Raw genomic sequence first — 17,327 nt, forward strand, 5'->3', positions numbered from 1 at the left:
CATTTCAGAAGAACATGGGACAGAATATTTGAAATCAGATTTCCCAGAAGACCCTATAAGTGGTGTCTCTATTCATAGTGGTATGCCCAGGGCGGTTGCACTGCCAGAGCCCCAGGCCACGGCCACTCCATGGACTGTCCCAGGCGGCAGAGACCTTGGCCATCACCCACTGCCTCTCCGGTTTTATAGACGAGGAAGCTGAGGCCCATAGAGGAAAAGTGACTTGCTTAGAGCCAAAGTGCTATTTTTTTTTTTTTTTGCGGTATGTGGGCCTCTCACTGTTGTGGCTTCTCCCGTTGTGGAGCACAGGCTCCGGACGCGCAGGCTCAGCAGCCATGGCTCACGGGCCCAGCCGCTCCACGGCATGTGGGATCTTCCCGGACCGGGGCACGAACCCACGTCCCCTGCATCGGCAGGCGGACTCTCAACCACTGAGCCACTAGGTAAGCCCCCAAAGTGCTATTTTTTTTTTCTGTGGCAAATCCAGGATGAGAACTTAGCCTCCTAAGTCCCTAGTACTTTCTTTACACTGTGCTGCTTCCAGACATTTGTTCATTGCTCTCGGGCAGCCCCTTCTCCCCATGGTTTTAAATTCATATACTTTCCCAAAGCCCCCAAGTTTCATGACATGCTAGAAATGTTGACATCCTGTCTTAATACGGTCTTAATACCTCAGTCTATACCTGAGCCCCCCGTGAGAGACTTTCTGGTCCCTTGGGATCTTATGGTTGAGCCTCAGCGCCCAGAGACCCCTGTCCCTTTTCTCCTGCACATTTCATGGTCCCAAAAGCCAGAGAGAGTGGCTGTCTTGGGGCCTACCATCTGAAGTCTGCTCTGAGCCTAGTAGATGAAAGAATCTGAGTCTTTGGAAAATGATCCCCTAAAGGGCAGGGAGGGAGGCCAGTCCCTCTGTGGCCCAAAGGTGGGGCTCTAGGTCAATTCACTGTGTCAGCTTTTCAAAAACAGCAGTTTGATATTGTGCAAATCAGCTTGTGGTCTGTCCCATGTCTACCGTGTTCCCAGTCCCTCTTGCTTTGCCTCCCCTTTGTTCTACAGCTGTGCTGTCCAACAGAAATATAATGAGAGCTACATACATAATTTTAACTTTTCCAGTAGCCAAAAAAGTTTTTAAAAATGGGTGAAATTTAGACTTCCCTGGTGGCACAGTGTTTAAGAATCCTCTTGCCAGTGCAGGGGACACGGGTTCGAGCCCTGATCCGGGAAGACCCCACATGCCGCAGATAAGCCCGTGCGTCACAACTGCTGAGCCTGCGCTCTAGAGCCCACAAGCCACAACTACTGAGCCCACGTGCCACAACTACTGAAGCCTGTGCGCCTAGAGCCCATGCTCCGCAACGAGAAGCCACTGCAGTGAGAAGCCCGCGCAACGCAAACGAAGAGTAGCCCCTGCTTGCTGCAACTAGAGAAAGCCTGCGTGCAGCAACGAAGACCCAACGCAACAAATAATTAATTAAAAAAAATTTTTTAACGGGTGAAATTAATTTTAATAGTGTATTTTTACTTCACCCAGTATCTTTAGTAGATCATTTAAACAAGTAATTAAACAATTATTTCAAACTCTGATGTGTATTTACACTTAGAGCACACTGCCGTTCAGACTAGTCACATTTCAAGTGCTCACAGCTGCGTGCAGCTGGCGGCTGCCGTTGTGGACAGTGCTGTCCTGCAGCTCAATAGACTTCTGTCCTCCTTTGCCCCTGTAGTCCTCCCCTGCCTCTGCCTTTGGATAAACCTGGTTCTCCCACCTTTCCCTTCATTCCACGCTCCCTCTCAAGCATCCTAAGAGAGAGTCACCTTCACAGCCCCTATGACTTAATCCGTTGCAGTCTTGACGCGTCTCCTACCCAGTCTCCCTCAGTGGTCACCTGTGGGAGGGCCCTAACAACCTTTGATTCATGGTACCTTGTCAGCCTCTTCCACAGACTTGACTCGGTTGGCCCTCCAACTCTTCCTTTAATCTCTCTCTTCCAATTAGCTTTCGTGACACTGTCTCACTCATTCCACTCACCATGGAAACTTCCCTTCCCCTGGAGAGCCACTTCTGGCAAATGTCTTGCTTGGGACCTCCCAACACGGCTCCCCCTTCCCTTTGCAGGCCCCTAGCCCCCCTCAGGCCCTGGCCTTTCTCATCTGTGCCATTTCCCCACCTCTCCTTTTGGTTTCTCCATCTCTAGCACCTTCCTCTTGACTACCTCTTTCCCAGCTGTCGAATTAATCTTTCTGAAGTGCATCTCTGATCACATTTCCCTGTTGAAAGCCTGCAGCATTAGAAGTTGTAATAACAGGGGAACTTGCTTACACTACAGCGTTGAGTGAAAAAAGCAGGATACCAAATCACAGAAACAGTAAGATCCCAGCTTCACAAAAGCAAAAACAAAAAACTGTGAGTAGATTAGAGAGGAAGGAGGGAAGGAAGGAAGGAACCAGACAGCACTGGTTGTCTTTGGGGGGTAAATTGATTTTTTTTCTATGATTTTGAAATTTTCTCTAATGAAAGCACATTTTATAAGCTGAAGAATTAATATACTTTTTATTTTGGGAAATGCAGCCACCAAGAGGTTTTAATGCTTCCTGGGTCGTGTGCCAGCTCCTTACCTGACAAGGATGTCCTTCGTGATCCAGCCACGAACCCCACCCTGTCTCTGCCCAGTTCCCCTTGCTGGCTCTGTCCCAGTCAGTGTTGACTTCCTCGCATTCCACAGGCAGCCTTGCACCTGTCTCCCTCCACCCCTTTATTCAGGTTGTTTCTGCCACCTGGACACCCCTCCCCTGTCATGCTGGCTGCCCGGATGCTGCCCACGCTGCAGGTTCCATCCCCAGACACTTCTAGCCTTCTTGGTCCCCACTGCCCAGACGTGACGTCTTTTTCTTGTTCGAATCTCTTTTCCCATTTGACTTATTCTGGCTGGTTTTGTAGGCATTTGAATTCTGATCTCTTCAATTAGGATAAGAAGTTCCTTCAGCCTGCCACGCTCAGAGGCAAAGCATGTAAGATTTTCCTCTGTTTAAAATAAGTTCATCATTTTTCTCTTTTAAGATTCATACGTATGGTAGAAAAGTAGGAAAGTATTCAGTGGTCTAAAGAAAAAGGGTAAAAATGCTTATAATGCTACCACCTAGAGACAGTCTACCACTGTTGTCTTTTTACCCCACTTGACATTATATTCTGCAGACTTCCCCATGATGTTGAATCTTCTTCAAAGGCCTTCTTGAAAGGCCTCGACATATTCCAGGGTATTGAAGCACCGTAATTTATTTAACTATCCTCTAGTTGTTCGACATTTATCTGTTCCCCATTTTTAAGTTTTCTAATTCTCCTTGGCTATAAAGCCCTGCCCAAGCTACTGAGTTTCTGTAGCACAGATTCCTGAGAGGAGACTGAATCTGGGTCAAAGAGTATAAACATTTTTAAAGCTCTTCATACACATGGCCAGATTGCTTTCCAGAAGGGTTGTGCCTTCACATCCCCACTGATGGTATGGTGCCTCTTCTGTTGCATTCTTGCCATCATTGTTACCATGAAAAAAAGCTTTACTAGTTTAATAGGCAAAATATTGTTTTCATTTGTATTTCTTTGCTTACTGGTGAGGTCCACATTTTTCATATCGTGTGTTTATAAGTCATTTGTAATTTTACTTCTTTGAAAAGCTTCTTCATCTACGTTATCCATTTTTCTGTGAAATTTTACTTATTCTTTGTTAATTTATAAACCACTTCATATAATAACAGTATTATCTCCTCTGCCATATTTGTTGAGTGTTTGTGGAACTAACTTGGGATTAGCGACACTGCAAGGCCTGCAGAGTTTGTGTCCTCTCAGATGCTTCTGTGCGTATGCCTTCCTCCACCACCAGACCTGGAGTCCTGGAGGGCACAGGGGCTGGGTGGCCGGGGTTGAGGTTCCCCAGTGCCCCAGTATGGTGCTCTGCACTGGATGCTTAGTCAATGCTTTTTGAGCGAATTAAGAGGATGTCCTGTTCAAATAAGTACTGTTATATGAAAGCTGTTGTTTTTCTCTGGCTGTGTACACAAGGTCTGGGGTCTTCCTAGGAATAAGTGACCAAAGATGACAAAAATAAAGTGTACAGTGTGGCCATTTCTCTCTAAAGGCACAGCTGTTTAAGTTACAGAGTAGACTACCTTACATTTTCTTGTCACTATTTGCTTTAAATTGTAAGGGAATCAAAATCACAATGAGATACCACCTCACTCCCACTAGGATGGCTGTAATAAAAAAGACAGACAAAACAAGTGTCGGGGGGGATTGTGGAGAGTCAGAACCCTCAGCCACTGCTGGCTGGAATATAAAAGGTGCAGCCACTTTGGAAAACACTTGGGCAGTTCCTCAAAATGTTTAACATAGTGTTACCATGTGACCAGCGTCTTAGTCCATCCAGTTTGCTCTAACAAAATACCATAGCCTGGGTGGCTTAAACAACATTTATTTCTCACATTCTGGAGGCTGGGAAATCAAGTTCAAGTCACCAGCAGATTTGGGTCTGGTGAGAGCCCACTTCCTGGTTCATAGTTTTTCACTGTGTACACACTTAGATTAGAGAGTACTCACTTAATTAGAGATTAGAAAACTCTATGAGATCTCTTTTGTAAGGGTGCTAATCCCACTCATGAATGCTCCACCCTCATACCTAATCATCTTCCCAAAGCCCCACCTCCTAATACCATCACACTGGGGGTCAGGATTTTAACGTATGCGTTTAGGGGAAGAGGACACAAACATTCAATCCATGACATCTAGCAATTCCACTCCTAGGTATATACCCAAGGGAACTGAAAACAGATGTCCCTGAAAGAAGCTGTACATGAATGTTCATAGCAACATTATTCATAACAGTCAAAAAGTAGATACAACCCAAATGTCCATAACTGATGGATGAATAAACAAAATGTGGTATATCTGTACTATGGAATGTTATTTGACCATAAAAAGGAATGAAGTACTGATACATGCTAAACAGAGATGAATCTTGAAAATATTATGCTAAGTGAAAAGAGCTAGACATGGGAGGCTATTACATGATACCATTTATATGAAATGTCTAGAACAGGCAAGTCCATCAAGACAGAAAGTAAATTAGTAGTTGACAGAGCTGGGGATGGGGCTGCAGGGGGGAAATAAGCGAGGATTAATGGGTGTGGGATTTCTTTGGGGGGATGTTAATAATGTTCTGGAGTTAGTGGTGAGGGTTGCACAACCTTGAGATTGCATTAAAAGCTACTGAATTGGGCCTCCCTGGTGGCGCAGTGGTTGAGAGTCCGCCTGCCGATGCAGGGGACACGGGTTCGTGCCCCGGTCCGGGAAGATCCTACATGCCGCGGAGCGGCTGGGCCCGTGAGCCATGGCCACTGAGCCTGCGCGTCCAGAGCCTGTGCTCCGCGACGGGAGAGGCCACAACAGTGAGAGGCGCACGTACCGGAAAAAAAAAAAAAAAAAAAAAAGCTACTGAATTGTATACTCTAAACGGATGAATTCTATGGTATGGTATATGAATTGTATCTCGCTGAAAACATAATTAAAGGACACTCTACGAGGGTAAGGCTTGGCCTCACAAGACAGGCAATAGGCCTTTCTCACCCGCAGTGGCGAGTTCCTGGGAGAGAGCTGGGCTGGAGGCAGCAGCTGGGAGGAGGGCCCTAATCAGCAGCATTTTATGTGACCAGGATCTATGAAGAAGGCCTGGGGCACTTAGGACGAGGGTGAAAGAAAGTCGAGTGTCTCTTTATTAAATAGAATAAAACAAAAGTGGACCTAAATTAAGTTGGGATAAATAACAGCTTTGTACAGTAGAGCAGGACAAGCTCTGAACTCGGAATGAAAATCCGATTGAGTTCTGCTGCCGTCTTGCTGTGTGACTGCCTTTGAGGCTCCTGCCTCGAGCCTTAGTTCCTGCATCAGCAGGAGGGGGTGATGCTACCCAACTTGCTTATCTTAGAAGGATGCAATGAGGATGCAATGAAATATTACCTGTGAAGGTGTTTTGAAGGCTGTAAACTGCTGACCCCCATCATTCCTAGGTACTTGTCTTTTTTCTACTTTAGTCTACGTTGTCTTTCCTAAATATGGATTAAGCAGATGCTAATTATTCATTTGTTTTTAGTAATAGTAAAATTGTATTAAATAAACATCGTACTTTTATAGATTACTTTTTTTTAAACGATTGAATTACACACTTTATTATTTTTTAAGAATTTTATTTATTTTTGGCTGTGTTGGGTCTTCATTGCTGTGCACGGGCTTTCTATAGTTGTGACGAGAGGGGGCTACTCTTCGTTGTGGTGCGCGGTCTTCTCATTGCAGTGGCTTCTCTTGTTGCGGAGCACGGACTCTAGGCGGGGGCTTCAGTAGTTGCAGCACTCAGGCTCAGTAGTTGCAGCTTGCGGGCCCTAGAGCACGCGGGCTACATTAGTTGCAGCATGTGGGCCTAGTTGCTCTGCAGCATGTGGGATCTTCCCAGACCAGGGATCGAACCCGTGTCCCCTGCATTGGCAGGCAGATTCTTAACCACTGCGCCACCAGGGAAGTCCCAAACATTGTACTTTTAGAATCATATTGTAGATTGGTATTTCCAGAGGCAGTGAGTAGCCCATATGGTTGGGGTAGTGAGGAGAAGGGGAACGTGGCCCACGATGAGACTTGTAGAATCTAAATACCAGCACAGGAGTGTGGGCTTTATTTTACTGGTGGGCTTTTGAGCAGGAAAGTGTCATGATATAAGGGGATATGAGGATCACTGACATAGAGGATAGTTGCCTAGAGGATTCCAGTGCAGGAGAGATTGACAAGCACCGAGCAGCTAGATCCTGGCTGGAATGGAGAGGAGGAGGGGGTGCCACCTGGGCAGAACCCTAGCAGGAATGAAGTGAGCGGAGACCCTGGTCTTGTTTGTCCAGAGCCATTGAGATGGACCAGCCACCTCTATGAAAGAGGGCCTCGTCACAGAAACCCTCAGGCAGAGATAATGTGGCTTTGATCACAAAAAAAGTACAGCAATCTTTATTCTCTGTAAAGGAAAAATTTTAAAAGAGGCACCACTATGATGAAAAAAAGTTAATATATGTAATATTTTTAAAAAGCCATTTAGCACCTAATCGAGCATGGTACGGTATACAAGAAACCCTGCTGATATGCCTTCTCAGTATATAATTTAAGATTATCCTTCCTTGATTTATTTTACATCATAATGGGATTCCACCGAGGTCCCCCAAGCTTCCCACCAGCACCACGCAGGAGAAATGAAATCTGGGACAGGCAGAAGGAACCCTTGTCCTGCTTGTCAGCTCCTTTTATTTGGGACTCATTTGGTTGCTAGTTTTGTGTGTTTGTAAACAGAAAAAGGACTAGAACAGAAAGGGTTCTGCCTGTCTTTAAGGCTGGAGTCCCAGGTCACAGCTGCAGAGTACTGGGGAGCTGGTCCTCAGCCCCCAGGGCCCTGAGTTGGTCTAGCCCCCTGGGTCCAGGTGGGTGGATTTGGAAAATTAGATCTCAGCTTTGACTTGCACTTAAGTGGGGTGATTTCAGGCCCTGATGTGAAGAGGAATTACTGTAGTCTATCTGTGCAGGAGCCACTGAGAGTGGAAGAGGATCTGGAAGAGGAAGTGGGGAAGAGTGGGGACTGGGTCACGCTTAGTGTGCTGGGGCTCAGCCAAGGGGGGCGGTGTCAGCTGGGGGAGGGCAGGTTTGAAAGGGCTCCCTGTTAGCATTGTCAATGAAAATACAGTTGCCCAGTTAAACTTGAATTTCAGATAAACAAATAATTTTGTCGTATATATCCCCATTATTGCATGGGACATACTTATACTAAAAAAAGTTGTTGTTTATCTGAAATTCAAATATAACTGAACATCTTGCCCCCTCTCCCCAGTCACCAAATCTGGCTCCCTGGGGAATTCTCATTCCCCATCTCCTACCACCACCACCAGATCCACCCTGTGAACCAACTTGCAAGGGCAAGCTGGCTTGTCCAGAACAGAATTCGTGCAAAATAGCAGATTGTGAGGAGGTCTTCCCCAGCTTGTTTCCTTCTATTCCAAACTGTTCGTTCCTCATTCCTCTTTGCTGTGTGCCTTTCTCAAGACTGGTTGGTAGCAGGCCTATGGCAGCGGGCCCTTGGGTCCCCCCTGAAAACTCAGAGAGAAGAGGCAGCGAGGATGGCAGTGCCCAAGGCAAGCTGCTGGGAGTCCTTTTAACCTTTGCCATGGAGACACTGCACACACTGAGGACTGTCTCTTCACTTGTGGCCAAATCAAACCTGCAGCCTACAGACAGCCAAAGATTGGGTTTCTGAAGTGCTGGGGTTTTAGAAACGCCAGCGGAGTTGTACATATGCCTAGGCATCTCCTCTGGGTTTCCACTAGGAGACCAGAATTCCAAACATTCCCCACTCACGGGGTTTCTCCTGGTGTGGTCCTGGGACCTCCCAGACCCAAACCATATGTAGGCCTGGTTTTAAAAGCAAATGCTGAGGCCACTGCCAGGACTGAGGTTTGCTGTATTGGTGTCCCTGTTACTCCACCTGGTGTAATGTAGGTATCCCTTCACACACACACACACACACACACACACACACACACACACACACACGCGCGCGCGCCTCTTCCATGTGGTTGGACATGTCCTGTGAGGTCGGCCGGCACAAGGAAAACCAACAAACCCTTAATTAGGCCTTGCTTACTTGTGAATGATACCTGCTATTATTTACTAATTAAGTATTTTACATAAGGACATATGAAGGGGCTCAATATTTGATAATTATTTTTAGTAGCGAAGAAAGCTGGTCAGCATTTAGACCCTTGTGCCTGAGGTGTGAGATCAGTTTTAAGCTACACACTCCTTCCTGGACGGCCGTAAGCAGAATTCCATCAGACTTTACTGACGTTTCCTCTCCATTCATAACCTTAGTGTCTGCACGGTGGCCTTAGCGTCTATTACAACCTGGCACACAGATTCCTGCTCTTTTGATGGGTGGCGTGTGTGTGTGTGAGTGTGTGTGGTGTGTGTGTGTGTGTTTGTTTGATGTGTTCTTCTCTTTTTCACTCTCAGGTCCAATTTGCTGAAATCACCCTTCCCAGTGGGGCCCTGCTCAAGACCCCTCTCTCATACCCAGCACTCTCTTCCTCCTCACCCCATTGTGTGTTTAGTGAATGGGAGAGGGGAACACTGAGGCGTGCTAAGCTTAGCCAAGCCATTTGGACCCTATTGGGTTACGGAGCATCATTTTACCTGGATTTGCACCGTCTGTTGCTATTGGCCTTCTGGCTGCAGGAGGAGTAAGGTTACAGCAGGAGAGGTCAGGAGGATTAGTACTGAGATACAGCATCGGCCAGTTGATAATTACTTCGGAGATCATGTCTCAGAAGAGAGTCTGGTCCCTCTTTCTGGCCTCAGAGAGGGGAAAGGCTGCCCTTTCCCCGTCCAGCCGGCTCCTCGTATTCTCTCCGCTAGTCCCTCCTGGATCTTAGTCCTGTCCTTTCTTTATTAAAGTATAACTTACATACAGTAGAATTCAGCTTCTCTGGCGTACAGTTCTGTGGATTTGGCAAAGGCATATCGATGTGCAGCTACCAGCACAATCATGATATGGAACAGTTCCATCACCCTGAAAGATTTCCTCCTGCTGCCCCTTTTAGCCAACCTCTCCCCCTGCCTCCTGGCAACCACTGATCTGTTTTCAGTCCCTGCGGTTTTATCTCTTCCAGAATGCCGTAGAAATGGAATCATAAGGTGTGATTTGAGTGTGGCTTTTTTCACTCAGCATAGTGTGTTTAAGACTCGTTCATGTTGTGTGTTACCACTAGATTGTTCCATTTTACAGATGGGTAGTATTCCATAAACATTCCTGCACAGATTTTTGTGTGAACATAACTTTTCATTTGATTTGGACAGATACCTAGGAGTGAGGTTGCTGGTCATATGGCAGGCATAAGTATGAGAAATGCCAGAATGTTTCCCAAGGTGGCTGTACCATTTTTCATTCCTACTAGCAAGGTATGAGAGTTCCAGTTGCTACACACGCTTACCTGTGCCAGTGTTGGCAGTTCTTTCTTCTTTTCTTTTCGTTTTCTATTTTATTTTAACCATTCTAATGGCATTTAGTCGTATCTCATTGTTTGTTTTAAATTTGCATTTCCCTAATGGCTAAGGATTTTGAACATCTTTCTCTGTGCTTATTTGTCATCTTATATCTTCTTTAGTGAATTGTCTACTTAAATATTTTGTCCTTCTTTTAAAAAGTGGGTTGTTGGTTTTCTTATTTTTGACTTGAGAACTCTTTATGAATTTTGGACACAAGTCTTTTTATTACATATATGATTTACAAATAATTTTTCCCATTCTGCTGCTTGTCTTTTCATTTTCTTAACAGTGTCTTTTGAAGGCAAATGTTCTTAATTTTGATGAAGTCTGATTTATCAATTTATCATTTCTTTTCTTTTGTGGATCATGTTTTGCTGTGGTATATAAGAAATCTTTGCCTAACCCAAAGTCTTGTGTTTTCTTCTGGAAGTTTAATAGTTTCCGGTTTTACATTTAGGCCTATGAACTGTTCTGAGTAAATTTTTGTATGTTTTGCGTTAATCATATGGGTATCCAATTTTTCTGGCACCGTTTGTTGAGAAGATTTTCCTTTCTCCATTTAGTTGCCTTTGTATATTTGTCAAAAATAAAGGTGTGATAAATGATTTGCAGATATTTTCTCCCATTCTGTGGGTTGTCTTTTCACTTTCTTGATGATTCCTTTAGAAGCACAGGACTTCTTAAATTTGATGAAGGGCAGTTTATCTCTTTTTTTTTATCTTTTATCATTTGTGCTTTTGGTGTAATGTCTAAGAAATCATTGCCTGATCCTAGGTCATGAAGATTTATTCCTATATTTTCTTCTAAGAGTTTTATAACTGTAGCTCTCATGTTTAGGTCTCTGATCCACTTTGAGTTAATTTTGTATATGGTATGAGTTATGAGGTACAACTTCATTTTTTTGCATGTGGATATGAAGTTATCTCAGTATCATTTGCTAAAAAGACTATTCTTTTCCCATTGAATTGTCTTGGTGCTCTTGTTAAAAATCAGCAAACCATAAATGTAAGGGTTTATTTCTGGACTCTCAATTCTATTCCATTGATCTATATTTCTGTCCTTAGGCCAGTACTGCACTAGATTGATTACTGTACTTTTATAGTCAGTCTTAAAATTGAGTAGTATGAGTCTTCCAGCTTGGTTCATCTTCTTCAAAATTGTTTTGCCTGTGCTAGTTGTTTTGCTTTTCCATATAAATTTTAGAGTCAGCTTGTCAATTTCTTTTTAAAACCCTGGTTGGGTTTTGATTATGATTACGTTGCATCTGTACATCAGTTTGGGGTGAATTGACATCTGAACAATACTGAGTTTTCCAATACATGCACATGGTATGTCTCTCCATTTATTTAGGTCTTCTAAAATTTCTTTCATCAGTGTTTTATAGTTTTCAGTGAACAGGTTTGTAATATTTTGTTAGATTTATGGATAAATATCTCATAGTTTTGGTGATATATAAATGGCACTTAAAAAAAATTTCACTTCTGATTGTTGCTTGCCTGTAGAAATACAGTTGCTTTTTTGTATATTGACCTTGTTTCCTGTGATCATGTATCTTCGTATTTCTAAACTTGCTTATTAATTCTGGTAGCTGTTTTGGAGATTCTTTGGGATTTTCTACACAGACAAACATGTCATCTGCAAATATAGACAGTTTTATTTCTTCCTTTCCAATCTGTATGCATTTTATTTTTTTCTCTTATCTTATTGCATGGCCTCGGACCTCCAATATGATGTTGAATACATGTAATGAGAGAGGACAATCTCGCTTTGTTCCTGATCTTAGGGGAAAACATTCAGTCTTTCACCATTAAGTATGATGTTAGCTATAGGTTTTTGTATATGCCATTGATTGGCATATACCAAGATTGAGGAATTTCCCTTCTATTCCTAATTTGTGAGGAGTTAAAAAAAAAAAAATCTTGTACAGGGACTTCCCTGGTGATCCAGCGGTTAAGACTCCACGTTTCCAGTGCAGGGGACACTGGTTCGATCCCTGGTCGGGGAACTAAGACCCCAATGCTGCACAGTGCGGCCAAAAAAATTAAATTAAACTAAAAATCTTGCATAGATGTTAAGTTTTGTCAAATACTTCTTCAGTAACTATTGAAATAACCGTATGGTTTTCTATTTAGTCGGTTAATATGGTGAATTACATTGATTTTTGATGTTGAGACAGCCTTCCATTCGTGGGATAAACCCCACTTGGCCATGTTGGTTATCATGCTGCATTATTCTGTCTGAGGGTAACTCTTCATATTCTCCTTTCCAGTTTCTCCTCACTCCTTTTTTTATCGTCTGGCACCTTCCTCTCACCTTTCAAAAGATATCCCCTAAAGAGAACATTCTTCAGAATTCCCTGTAGTCTGCACCTTCACCTCCACCTCCTCATCTCCTTCTCTCTCCTTAGCCCTCTCTCAGTGGTCCCCAGCGACTTCCAGGAGGTGTGCCCTTGGGCTCTCCCTTCAGAGTCATTGCATTGCTTCCTACTGCAGGCTGCAGTCTGTTCCTTCCCTGCCCTTGGGGGCTTTTCTTTCTGAGTCAGCTCTGCCTTGCCAGCCCCCAGCCTCATGTAGGTCTTTGTTCCCTCATGCTTTGGGCTTCTGTGGTAGCCTCCCGACCCATCCCTCGACGCCCTGCATTCCTCTTGCCCCGATGAACCTTCCTGAAGCCGTGTGCTCATCCTGCCGTTCTTTGCTTCAGCAGTGTTCGTGGCTCCTGTTGTAGGATTGTGCCAGCACTTCTCAGCCTAACATTCAGATGCCTCTTCATTCTGGCTCCAGTCTGCCTTTCCAGCTCCAGCTCCTCTCTGTGGACTTGCCCTCAGGATCAGAGAGCCTGGGTTATTTACTCAAGGACCCTGAGTACCTCGCAAGCCTGAGCTTCCTGGATGCCCTCTCCAGGGACGCCCTTTCTTACGTCTGCCAGCCTCGGCACACATGCCCCTAACCGCAGGCCCAGGGAGCCCGGGCCTGCCCAGCGGTCTCTCCTCACTCTGTGCTCTCTTCCGCTCCCTCTTGCTTGGCATGAGTCAGTTTCTGCTTCCTGTTGCTGGTTCTCTGTCAGTCTTGACCGCTTATCTCCTCAACTGGACTGTAAGCTTCTGTAGAGCAGGGGTCTTCTTTGCTTGTGATAAATAGGTTGGGGTTTTTCTCTGCAGTGCGTTTACATAAGATGACAGTGGTAGGATTCGGGGGTGGCTGAGGTTGGGGTGGGGGCGCTGGGAGTGAGCAGCTGAGTTGGTGGAGCTGGTAATCTGAGTTTGCCCCTTCCCTGAAGGCTCCTCAGGGAGGCATCTGGAGGGGAGCCAGGAGGTGCTTGAGGGGAGCCCACAGTGTCCTTCAGCCAGAAAACCAGAATTTTTTGTGTAGCCGAGGAGAGAGCAAGACTGAGACGGGAGAGAAGAAGTCTCTTTCTGTGCATGGACTGGGACAGACATGGTATAGGACATCTCCAGGGAAAGATGGCAGCACATCTGGTATGGAGCCCACATGGCTCTGGGCCTGAGAGCCTGGGCGGAGGTCAGGGCCACCTCAGAGCTGGGCTGGGGAAAGCCTTCAGGTAGAATGCAGAGCAGAGCCAAAGACAGGACCTCTAGGTCCAGAGACACCCTGGAAGAAGAGTCACTGCCAGGCAGCTGAAGTCCCAGAGGGAGGCCCTTTGGGATCCCAATAGACAAGTGGACTAGAGACCAGTGCAGGGCTCCTGGGGGCTGGAGGAGTCACAGTGGGAGGCGCAGGGGTCGGCCTGGGCTCCCCTTCTGCAGTTGGGACTAAGAACTAAATGTTTGGAGGGAGTGATTGAGGTCTAGAAAGCTGAGCCTCTGTGTGGCTTCTGTCCGGTATGGCCTGAGGCAAGGGCAGGACCAGGATCTGTTTACCCAGATACCCCAGGAGCTGTACCTGCCAAGAGAAGTTCTGACCAAACAGTACCTTTGCCAGGGCCTGGAATGTGCTATGTCAACCCTGCTTTTGTGGGTTGAGTTGTGTTTTCCCTTAGCTTTTCAGTAAGTATTGCTTTCAAAAGAATTGCAGCCTTGTCTCTGACCCGAGGGACAGTGGTCTTTCTCCACACACATCTCTGTCTGCACCAAGGAGGGCATCCGTGAGGAGTGGGGGTAATGGTGGGTGCTTGCCAACAGGTGTGCTGGTGGGGTCGTCAGGAGGCCCTGGTGCTGGTGCAGAGAAAGAGATGAGAGCCGTGTGGACACATCCCTGCTGGCCAGGGACCTCATCCTTCCCTCAGTCCCCAGAGGACTTCACGCAGTGCTGGGTATCAGCAAGTATTTGCTTCTTGGAGCTGATTCCTGGGGAAGAGCCAGCTAAGGCCTCTCTGTGGAAGAGCAGCCCTTTGTCCTATGTGGACCCTGTCGCACTTTCAAACAATGAAACCCTGTCCCCCTCAAGGAGCCTTCCCTGCCGTGCTCTTGCCGCCCCCAACACACACAGCTCTGTCACAGCATCCCCAAGACACCTAACCTTTTAGCCTTTGGTACCGTGGACACGGCCAGTGCGAGTACTCAGTGACTCAGCATCCTTAGGGCCATATTCTGTCACAGGCCAGCCAAGCTCTAGCCTCTGAGGACATCAGAGAGCCTGACTGATGACACTTGGCTACTCCCAGCAGTTGGCTGCGGGTGGGTGCCCTTGGCATTTGTTTGCGGGCGGCTAGGTGTGCGTTTGCTACCGTGGGGCCCGGGGGGCTCCGAGCTCTGGGACTGGGAGGGTCATGGCTGAGGCTCCAGTGCCTGGTGCCTGCTCCAGGCCTGAGCTCCGTGTCCTCCTCTCTCCCTCTGCAGCTCGTCTCCAATGTCCTCATTTTCTCCTGCACCAACATCGTGGGCGTCTGCACCCACTACCCGGCTGAGGTCTCCCAGAGACAGGCCTTCCAGGAGACCCGGGAGTGCATCCAGGCTCGGCTGCACTCGCAGCGGGAGAACCAGCAGCAGGTGAGTGAGGCCCTCCTGCCCTGAGCACAGCTGGCAGGGAGCCTGCCTCGGCCCAGCTGCTGCCTGCCCACCAGCTGTGCTCAGGGCAGCTGTCCAGCCCCGCCTCCCTGGGGGGGTGCCCAGCCTACGGGGAACGTTTCCCCTGGAGGGAGCCCGGCGTTCCTAGCTCTGTGGGAATGCTCTAGGGGCAGCTCTGGAGCACCAGCTCTAGCCCTGCCCTTGCCTGTTGCGTCCTCAGTCTCCCTGGGGTTTGCAAGCAAACCAAGCAGCTCGGGCGGCAGGAAGCAGCCCTCCACCTCTCCCCCGGGGCTGATGAGTTGGGGTGGTGAGAGCATCAGCGTTCCCTCCTGGGATCGAGGTGCCCGCCAGGCGAGGGGGGAGGGAGGAGGAGAGGAGGCCAAGCTGTCAGCCCCTGTGACACCCTCACTAGGCACTTCCTCTGTGATGATCTCTGGGGTTTGGTTAGTTCAGAGAAAGGAAGACGACTGTGTCTCACCCTAAACCTCACCCTCAGGAGACTCCTGGGCCGGGAGGCAGGCCATTCATGCAGCTCACAGACTCGGGGGCTTCTCCCCGTGAGCCCCGGGCAGAGGGACCTGCCCCTGTGTACTCCTCTGGCTGAGGCGGGGCAAGGACTGAGGACTTGTCAGGGTTCCCTACCTGGCATCCTGGGGGTGTCCTGTTTGGGGTTCAGGTCTGGCTGGCTCACCACTGTGTCTTCTTCTGTGTGTGAACCAGATAGAAGTTGGGATCTCTGAGATTGTGCATGGCTCCCAGACAGCAGGCCCGGAGGGAGACCCCGGGGGAGAGTGGGCAGGTCAGCAGGGTGCTGGGGCTCCCACTGGACTTGGACTCGTCCTGGCTCTCAGAGATAAGGTTACTCCAAAGCGGAGGGGCCTCCCTCTCTTCTTAGGTTCGTGTCTCGCCAAACCCTGCACGAACACTGGTGGAGGAGTCCTCTTCTGTGCTGCACACCGTGTCGGCAGACGACAGGTGTAAACACGGAGGTCTGCCTTCAGTCGTGAGGACAGGGAACCGGAGGCCTGGACGGCAGTAGTCATCTGTGCCCTCCCGCCCAGCACGGCGTGTGCGCTGTGAACACCCCACGAGCACAGAGTTTGCCACAGTGTGAGGGCCTCTCTGCCTCTGTCTGGATTCAGCCCACGGCTGGTGACATCCAGATGGCTGTGCCGGGGGGAGAGCTCTGCTGAGCCTCTCCAGGCCCTCCCCCAGTCACCATCTGCCCCTGCTTCCCTTCCAGCCCCGCGCCCGGACGCTGTGCCTGGCTAAGTCCCCAGCTCAGGCAGTCCAATCTGAGGCCTGGCCTTCCCATGTGCTCTCTTAGCCCCATCTGGGCTCCAGGTCCAGCCTCTTGAATGAAATGTGTTCCCAGGGGTGTCCCTGAGTCTTCCCACTGTCTCTTCTTGACAAGCTTACCTCACCTCTCTGCACCCTGCTCACCCCCAAGCTTCTACCTGCCTCAAAAGCCCCCCTCTCATCCCTGTTCCAGACCCCAGCATCTCTCACGTGAGATCAGGACACCTTCCTTCCCCTTCTGGATTAGAGAATGTTCCCCCTCACTCCTGGGTCCTGTCCCTTCTCGAGTAAAATTAGCATTTACAGGGCTTCCCTGGTGGCGCAGTGGTTGAGAGTCCGCCTGCCGATGCAGGGGACACGGGTTCGTGCCCCAGTCCGGGAAGATCCCACATGCCGCGGAGCGGCTGGGCCCGTGAGCCATGGCCGCTGAGCCTGTGCATCCAGAGCCTGTGCTCCGCAACGGGAGAGGCCACAACAGTGAGAGGCCCGTGTACCGCAAAAAAAAAAAAAAAAAAAATTTAGCATTTAGAGTGCCTCACAGTTTACTTGCATTGGCCCTGGCCAGGCTGGACATTCCAGAAATTCCACAGGGATTTGGGGGAGAAAATATGTTTGCCATACCATGTTTCAGGCCAAGGTACTGGGGAGGGGAGGCATGCCTCCAGGGGACAGGCACTCCTCACCTAGCCGGGGCCCAGAGTCAAGCCTCCCCTGCCCTCTGCAGAAAAGGATGCTCTTAGATCTGAGGATGCTTCTAGGTGCTGATGAGGGGACTCAGCACTGTTCCCCAGCCAGCCCCTGCCCACTCGTCCTGGCCCTCAGCCCCAGAGCTAGTTACAAATGTAGGAAGGTCTCTCATGAATCTATACAATTTGTAGCACACTTTCTCCCAGTCATCCTGTATTTCCACAGAATTGTCCTTTAGCTTGTATTGATATTTTTATCACCAGTAAC

The 17,327-nt window shown here is 48.0% G+C and overlaps 1 protein-coding gene across 1 annotated transcript in view; it reads left to right on the top strand.

The window, feature by feature from the left end:
• ADCY5 (adenylate cyclase 5) overlaps positions 1–17,327 on the top strand; it is a 156,355-nt gene that overhangs the window by 70,504 nt on the left and 68,524 nt on the right. The window contains exon 2 of the mRNA XM_032630779.1: positions 14,907–15,056. Within this exon, the coding sequence (XP_032486670.1) occupies positions 14,907–15,056 (150 nt within the window). The remainder of the gene's footprint in view (positions 1–14,906; positions 15,057–17,327) is intronic.

Source organism: Phocoena sinus, chromosome 4 (genome assembly GCF_008692025.1).
Source record: "Phocoena sinus isolate mPhoSin1 chromosome 4, mPhoSin1.pri, whole genome shotgun sequence".
Classification (NCBI taxonomy): Eukaryota; Metazoa; Chordata; class Mammalia; order Artiodactyla; family Phocoenidae; genus Phocoena; species Phocoena sinus.